The 8,720-nt window shown below is 46.6% G+C and overlaps 2 protein-coding genes across 2 annotated transcripts; both read right to left on the minus strand.

Annotated features, from left to right (window-relative positions):
• Window positions 1-1,880: 1,880 nt before the first annotated feature.
• On the minus strand, window positions 1,881-2,249 carry LOC135457805 (scale keratin-like). The gene has a single exon (XM_064732576.1). It carries the CDS (start codon window positions 2,247-2,249, stop codon window positions 1,881-1,883), a length of 369 nt encoding a protein of 122 aa, XP_064588646.1.
• A 4,888-nt stretch (window positions 2,250-7,137) lies between these two features.
• On the minus strand, window positions 7,138-7,629 carry LOC135457752 (scale keratin-like). The gene has a single exon (XM_064732481.1). The coding sequence runs from the start codon at window positions 7,627-7,629 to the stop codon at window positions 7,138-7,140; it is 492 nt and encodes a 163-aa protein (XP_064588551.1).
• Between the last annotated feature and the right edge of the window lie 1,091 nt (window positions 7,630-8,720).

An 8,720-nucleotide genomic window follows, 5' to 3' on the forward strand; every position in this document is an offset into this window, starting at 1 on the left:
ATCTTCAAGGTCCCTTCCAACCCAAACCATTTTCTGGTTCTATGAAACCCCAAAGGACAGTTCTTTAATCTTTAATTCCTTCATTCTCCCTGGGCTTGGAAGGAAAAGAAAGAAACACAGGAGAAAGATCCAAAAATGGCTCAAAATTTAGGCGGTTTTCTCCTCTTTTTTCCATCTCTGTTTTGGAGCAGCCTCTGGTCCTGTGACCCATAATTAGGGAGACAATTTGATAAAAAAAATCATCATTTTCTGGCCACTGCAACACTGAGATGTGTCCGTGGCAATTCCTGAAGTTCTTGGGCACAATTTGAAGAAAAACAGAACAGAAAAATTCTGATGGCAGCAACTGAGGCTCCTGATCCACCTGCCACCCAAAAAAGGGAATTCCTGGGAGCGAGGAGAAAACTCCGAGGATGAGAAAAACTCTGCTCTGAACCCCAGAGGTCACTGTACCCTTGTCTTACCCAGTGTTCAGTCCCGGGACAAGGGCAGAGCTGTTAATTGAGATGCAATCAGCAGCTGACTCATTAAAGGCGTTGCAAACGCCGAATCCCAGCTCGGGGCAGATCCCGATGGCAATTAAACCTTTCGTGTTTGATTTCCAGACTTTATTTAATGGGTTAAATGTTCATTTAGTGGTTTTTCTGTTCTCTGGGCTGGCAAAATCTTTATTTAATGGGTTTTTAGGTGCTGCAGACTGGCAAAATCTTTATTTAATGGGATTTTAGGTGCTCCGGGCTGGCAATTTCCCTTCAGGAACAAAGGCCTAGGGATATGGTGGGATTGGCAAAGGGAGGATTTGCCATTTTGCTCATTTTGCAATTGGAGGAGCTGCCCTTCCAATTTTTCAGGTGTTTTAAATGAAATTCTCTCTCAGGCACACTCCTTAAGAAAATATTTTTTTAGCTCATTCCCTCCTTTTTTAATTTTTTTTATTTAATTAAATAGGAATGTCTGGAATCTTTGATTTTTGGTGTGTTCAAGGGGCTTTGAGCAACCTCATCTAGTGAGAGAAAACCAGAGGGGTTGGACTGGATGACCTTTGGACCTGCCTGTGACCAGATCAGTGGGTGAAGGGAAAAAATGGGGGAAAAGGGGAAAAAGGGGAAAAAAGGAAAAACCAGGAGGCTGCCGTGTGATGCAACAAAGTTTTATTGAGCAAGAAATGCCCCTTTGCAAAGCCACAGATCACAGAAGGCGGAAAATCAATTCCTGCACAATTTAGGATAAAATCCATTCTCAGACAATTTCGGGGGAAATCAATTCCTGGACAATTTTGGGGAAAAATCCATTCCCGGATAATTTCGGGGAAAGTCCAACCAAAGTCCTGCTCCGAGATGTCCTCAGCCGGCTTCTCCTGGCTGTTGTCCGAGGATATTGGTCATTGTGGGTGAAATCCATAGGGAATGGGATGTCCCATGCTGGTCCAATAAACTGGGAATGCTGGAACAGGGAATGGGCTGTCCTATGCTGGTCCAATAAATCAGGAATGGGCTGTCCCACATCAGTCCAATAAATTGGGAATGCTGGAACAAGGAATGGGCTCTTCCATGCTGGTCCAATAAATTGGGAATGCCAGAGCAGAGAATGGGCTCTTCCATGCTGGTCCAATACATTGGGAATGGGCTGTCCCACATCAGTCTGATACATCAGGAATGGGCTGTCCCACGCTGGTCCAATAAATCAGGAATGGGGTGTCCCACATCAGTCCGATAAATCAGGAATGCCGGAACAGGCAGCGAGAGCAAACAATGAGGAGGCGCCGAACAAGAAGTAGGAGAAAGATCGGGAATGCGAAGAGGGTCACGGAAATGCCGACCCCTCACACTCGTGGCCGTGGATTTGGGCATTGCTGGGATTCCCTGGAGACTCCCATGTCCTCAGCAGGGCCCACAGGAGCCGCGGAAGAGGCGGCTGAAGCGGCGTGACGTGGATGGGCCGCAGGAGCCGCCGGCCAGCGCTGAGATCCCGTATCCAGAGCGGGCGCCGTATCCTGGGAAAGCCGCGGAGCTGTACAGACTCCCAAAACCCTGGGAGCCGCCAAAAACCGGGGCTCCAGCAGATCCCACCACGGCCTGCTGCGGGAAGGAGCTGAGGATGGGGCCGGGGAAGGTGACCACCACCGGGGGAGGCTGGATGAGGGCGGTGGAGTCCGGACACTGCCGGACGCACGGCTCGTTGCAGCTGTTGGCCACGGGCTGTGGGCAGGAGATGCCGCCCGTGGTGGGGCAGAGGTCGTAGCAGGACATTTCCTGGCTGGGGCGGAGGGTCCTGGAAGGCAGAGAAGGAGATGCTGAAAACTGAGGAGCTGTGGAAGGGGTAGGTGGGGGTTTGGGGGAGCTGGGAAATGGGGGAAGACATCCCCGGGGGAAAAATTGGGGTTGGATAGGAGCAGGTTTGGGGTTGGGATGAGATGGGAGATGGAAATGGGATGGAGATGGAAGTGGTATGGGATGGGATGGGATGGGATGGGATGGGATGGGATGGATGAGATGGAGATGGAATGGGATGGAGATGTGACGGCATTGGAAATGGGATGGAGATGGAAGTGGGATGGGATGGGATGGGATGGGATGGGATGGGATGGGATGGGATGGGGATGGAGATGGAGATGGAGATGGAGATGGAGATGGAGATGGAGATGGGAATGGGATGGAGATGGAAGTGGGATGGGATGGGATGAGATGGAGATGGAGATGGGAATGGGAATGGAAATGGGATGGAGATGTGACGGCATTGGAAATGGGATGGAGATGGAAGTGGGATGGGATGGGATGAGATGGGATGGGATGGGATGGAGATGCAGATGGAGATGGAGATGGGAATGGGAATGGAAATGGGATGGAGATGTGACGGCATTGGAAATGGAATGGAGATGGAAATGGGATGAAGCAGAATGAAACAGGATGGAGACAGGATAGGAAAGAATGGAGTGGGATGGACATGGGAGAGGAGGGAGATGGGATGGGGTTGAGGTGGGATGGAGATGGGATGGAAGGAGCACAATTCCTTCATCAGATAAAAATATGGATTTAAAACATTTTTCCACCTGGATATCAGGGCATAAAAGCCTTCAGTTTAATGTTTTTTTCCCATTAAAAATTAGAAATATTATTTTATTCACTGGGTCAGAACACAAGTCTACTCTTCTCGGTTTTGACTGTGGTGAAAATAACTAAGTATTTTTATATTTTTATTTATATAAATGACTGTAATTAAAATAGAATGCTTTCTTCAGCTGGATAGCTCAGGACATGGACAAATTTCCCTGATTCAGTCGTGGACTGAAATCCAGGAAAATTCAACATTTTAAAGCTTGTGCCATCCTGAATTTTCATTCTGCTGTCAGTCCAAGAATAGCCAAATACAAATAACAGGAAAAAAAAATCCCGAATAAAAAATGCCTAGCATGGATTTGACTCCTAAAGCCTTGCAGTAAAATGCTTGTCAGGATACTGCAAAAATGAAAATTTAAAGGATAAAAAGAACACAGGAAAAATAAAGCCCTGAAAATTAATGTAACAGTTGCAAACAGCAACTGGAATAAAAAAATCAGCAAGCAAAGGCATTTTGGAGCTGGGAGAGGAATGAAAAGGCATCGGACTTACCTGATGGAGAGGAGAAAAGCAGGAGAGCGATGGAAAAGCTCCGCAGAGCTTCTGCTTTTATACAAAGCCTGGGATGCCCCGGGGTGAACACGCCGAGCCCGGGAGTCGCCACCTCGGACGAGCCCATATCACTCCCCAAAGTGACGAAACTCCCCTGGCTTTGCAAAACCACCCTGAACCTCTGCCCAGCACATTCCAGCTGCCGGCTCCCTTTCATCTCGGATCCTGACGGAGCAGCTCCATCCCTCCCAGCGGGAATTAAATCCCATTTGCTGAGCCCTTCCTTCATTATCTTCATTAATGACTTTTAATCAGAGTCAGAACCTGCTGCCGTGCACAGGTTTGGGATTTGCGGCTCCGGATCTTGGCTCTCGTCACTTCTGCTCCCAGATTTTGCAATGGAATGCTTGGAGAGGTGCAAGAAGCCTCCCAGTGGGTTTTGCACCCGCAGCCACAAACCTCAGGTCATTGTGGGAACCATGGATTTGCTCCATGGGAACTCCCAATTTTCCTCAATGCAGAAAACACAATATTTTACTACCTAAAACAGGGTTTAAATCAAAGTTTGGTTAGTTTGTTTTGGTTGTTTTTGTTGAGTTTTCTTTTTTTTTTTTCTGGACGGATATTAGTGGTTTTTTCCACAGATGAACATTGCCAGGTCCCACCTTAAACCCCATCATTTGCTGTGGATAAGTTATTAAATAAACACATTCCTACCAAAGTTACACTGAAATTGGGAGGTTCTTTCCTCCAAACTTCAGGATGTCCCCAGGGGATTACAGGAATAATTTTCCCCAAAAGGTGTCCAAATATTTTTGGGGTGTGTTTTTAAGCAATTCCCAAACCCTCCTTAATAGTTTATGCATGAAATGGGGTGTGACAATTGCAATATAAAAATGTGGTTGTGTTCTAACAGCCCAGCATTTTGAAATGTAATTAAAATTAGTCTTACAATTATTATTAAAAATAAAAAATAAACATTAAAAAAAATTGTCCGAGTGAACTCTTTCTGTTCCCTTCACCACCTCATGGCTTCTCACCTCAGTGGATTTTCTCATCTAATTTAAATTTTCAATTATTTGGGTGAGTTTCTTCTTCAGTGCTGATGTTTTAACTCACATTTTCTCTGTAGCCTGAACATCTGTGAGACAAAACACAGATCTGGATGGTTTAAAAAATATCTGTCATTTCCTCTGAAAAGTTCTGAATGGTTTTGTCCAAATCCAGATTCCAACAACACATAAAAGCTGCTGATTTCACAAGGAAGGCACTGAGGTTTTCATCAATTTTTTATCTACCATGGGTGAAGAAGAAAGAAAAAAATCTTGCACCTTCAAGCAGATGAAAATGACGATTAACACCTGAGCCAGCATCATTATGCCAGCTAATGAGAGGAGAATAAATGAAGCAGCAGAATCCGCGCCGTCATTCTGAATGTGTTTCATGGAACGTTACCAGGTGTGAATCTCGGCCAATTAAAGTGCTGAGATGAAAGAAATCTTTGGGTTGTAATTTGCATTTCGTGCAGCGTCAGAATTTGAATCAACTCATAAACAGAAATATTGAGCAAAACGCTTTCGTCACCGCGAGGTGACCCAGGTGTGATGAACGCGCTAATGGGAGCCTCGCGGTCTGCAGCAGCTCACGGGACGGATCAAAAGCCCCTCCTCGAAACTGCCTGGAGTTTCACAGAATCCCAGAGTTATTTTAGTTGGGAAAGAGCTCCGAGGTCACCGAGTCCAGCTGGGACCACCCTCACCTGGTCATCCAGACCAATGTGCGGGAATTCTTTGGACACTGCCGGGGGTGGCCACTCCAACCCTCCCTGGGCAGCCCCTTCCAAAGCCTTTTCAGGAAGAATTTCCTCAAATTTCCAGCTCAAAGCCATTCCTTCTTGTCCTGGCCCTGTTCCCTGGGATCAGATCCCAAATCCCCTCTGGCAGATCCCAAATTCCCCCTGGATCTCCCTTTTCTCCAGTCTTTGCCCCAAACCAGCTCCCTCAGGGTTCTCCATTCCCTTTTCCAGCTGCTCCAGCCCTGTTCCCATCCCGGGACATCCTCCAGCTCCTCAATGTCCCCCTTGACACGAGGGTCCCAGAGCTGGACACCGGATTTTCCCATTTCCATGAGATTTCCAAGCTTTTCCCCTTGTCCTTCAGAAGGTTCTGCTGGGTGATGGCCACACTCGTGTCACCTGATGGCCGTCACATTTCCTGATGACCAACTCAAGGATTGCCCTGACCCGAGGGTGGTGGCTCAGCCACCGTTCAGTGTCATCACAGGGATCCTTTGTCCCTTCCCTCTGGAAACACCACGGGATCTCCATTAGAGCCTGGCTTAAATCCTGCTTAAGGGCTCCTTTTGTAACCTGAGCTTTTCTTACTCTGCTCTTCACCACCACAGATTTTTCTGGCAGATTTATCAGGTCCTGGCAGGAGGTAGACAGATTTTTCTTACTGATTTATCAGGTCCTGGAAGGAGGTAGAGATTTTCTGACTGATTTTTCAGGTCCTAGCAGGAGGTAGACAGATTTTTCAAACTTATTTTTCAGGTCCTGGCAGGACACAGAACATCGACTCCGCCTGTCATTTGGGGAATCTCTGGGTTCTGCTGAGAGTCATTCAATTTTGCAGCAGCTTTTGCCTTTTTTAATTCAAGTTTTTCCTTTGGTTTTCTGGTCAGATTTTCTCTAAACATGGTGATGTTCGACAAATCGTTTTGCTGCGGGAAAATGTGTACCCTGAGATCTTTTGGCAGCTGAACCAGATGAGGAAAACTCCCTGTGAGATAAGGATCTGGCTGAATCAGGAGGTGGCTTTGTGCTTTGCTGATGACACAAGAAGATAATGACATTTATGGTGCAGTGCTTTTGCTGGGTTTTAGGCTACTTATAAAGTATGGACAAAATTCCATTTCTATTTAATATATAAATAAATTAAACACATGGTATTGACAATCTTCAAGGCTCTTCCAACCCAATTCAGTGATTCCATGACCACTCATGATGTCCTTAATGTGGATTTAAAGAAATTCCCTCTGCACACAGGGCTCAACATGTAGAGGAAACTTCTGATCACCTTTGGCCACATGCTGTGACCACATTGTAATTCCGTAAATGTAAATTTACTGAAATTGTAAATTCATGGGTAAAAGGCTCTCCATGGAGACTTTTCCCTCTGGGCAGGGTTTGCTCAATGTTTTTGCAGCTTCATGCAGAGCAGGGAGCTTTACCCAGCAAGGTTGGCAAACTCAGGGTGGGTGAGGACACAAAAGCCCAACACGAGGATTTTCAGTGATGCAACAGTTTTAATGAGAATGAAAAGAACACAAACAACATGGTAACATCAGGACTGTAAATACAGGCAGAGCTTGAAAGACACTTCAGTCTGTCACTGCATTCACCCACAGTGGTGATAAAGAAGATAACAAGGAATTGAACTCATGGAGGTATCGGGACAGAATTTAAAGGGAAGAAAAATCTGAATTTCGCTTTGGCCTTCTACATCATCCAGAGGGTTTTCCTCAGGGTTTAGCAGGAGCCCCAGTAGCCACGACCATAGCGGCCGTACCAGGAGGAGTAGGGGCTGCAATAGCCAGAGCCAAAGAGTCTGCCAGAGCCATACAGACCCCGGTAGCCCCCACAGGACCCCAGACCCCCATAGCCCCACAGACCCCCATAGCCCAGGGATCCATAACCCCCATATCCATACAGACCCCCATAGCCCAGAGAGCCGTAACCCCCATATCCATAGAGACCCCCATAGCCCAGGGATCCATAACCCCCATAGCCCAGGGAGGTGCCAGAGGCGGCGAGGACGGGAGCTCCAGCAGATCCCACCACGGAATCCTGCGGGAAGGAGCTGAGGATGGGCCCGGGGAAGGTGACCACCACGGCGGGAGGCTGGATCACGGTGGTGGAGTCGGGGCACTGGCGGACGCACGGCTCGTTCCCGCTGTCAGCCAGGGGCTGGGGCCGGAGGGCGCCGCAGGCAGCGGAGGGGTACAGGTCGTAGCAGGACATCTTGTAGGGGTTGGAGGTCAGTGGGTACTGAGGAGTGAGCAAAAGGCAGAAATTCAAAGGTTAAAATATTTCACAGTTGGACATGTGGAGGAAAATAATTGTTATGTCTCAAGTCTTGGTTGTCCTTCCTTCTCATCAGTGTTTTTGTAAATTACTCGCTCTCTGACCTGTCATCTCTCCTGAGGTCTCATTCCTAATTTCTTGTACTTCATTCCCACCCATAGAAAATTCTTATTGGCTGAACAAACCTTCTGCAAGGTTTTGGATGCTGCTTTGCTTCTAATTCAAATTTTTTCTAATTTCTACTAAGAACAAAGAATGATTTTACCATTTTGAACTTATGAATGCCCAGCACCAACTAAAAATAAAACCATCACAAAATAGCCCAATTATTTAGAATCTTAGAATCCTTATGGATTGTCCCAACCTTGATTAACACCAGCAGAAAAGAGAGACTGGAATTTTCCAAGGGAAAATTTCCAAGGGAAGAGATCCCTTAGAATGGTGCTTACCTTTCTCAAGGAGCTGAATGAAGCGAGGAAGGCGAAGTGAAGAGCCCCGGGTTGGGAGAGCTTTTATACCATTCCCGAGATCCTGGGGAACATCCAAGGTGCAATTTGGGGATGTCCATAATTGGGACAAACGCCAAATGAATGCGACACGTAGCTCCTCAAAGTTCTGCTGACTCTTTGTTTATTTGCTGGTCCGAAGTCTCGTGAAATGTGATAGGTGTGTTTCATCACTGAGCCCTCTTTCATCTGGAATGGTGACAAGTCATCCTCATTCCTGTTATCATTCCATTCACAGCCCTGGCATTACAGCAGGAATTATCCCAACGCTCTTCCAGAGCTTCTCCATTGTTTAATGGCAAAACCTGTCTGCTCGCTTGGGGTCACCTCATGCGCGGAGTTTTTTTCCATTAAAAAAACAAAATACCTGGAGAAAAAATGATTTAGAGCAACTTTGGGGTGGTAATTTTTATTATTATTACTCTCTGCTTAATGCGAGAACAATATGGAACTCAAAGGAAGGCATGGAAATCATCCTGTGGTCCTTAAAAGGTTTTTGTTACAGAATCTTGGAATTATTTG

The sequence above is a fragment of the Zonotrichia leucophrys genome, chromosome 25, assembly GCF_028769735.1.
Source record: "Zonotrichia leucophrys gambelii isolate GWCS_2022_RI chromosome 25, RI_Zleu_2.0, whole genome shotgun sequence".
Taxonomy (NCBI): Eukaryota; Metazoa; Chordata; class Aves; order Passeriformes; family Passerellidae; genus Zonotrichia; species Zonotrichia leucophrys.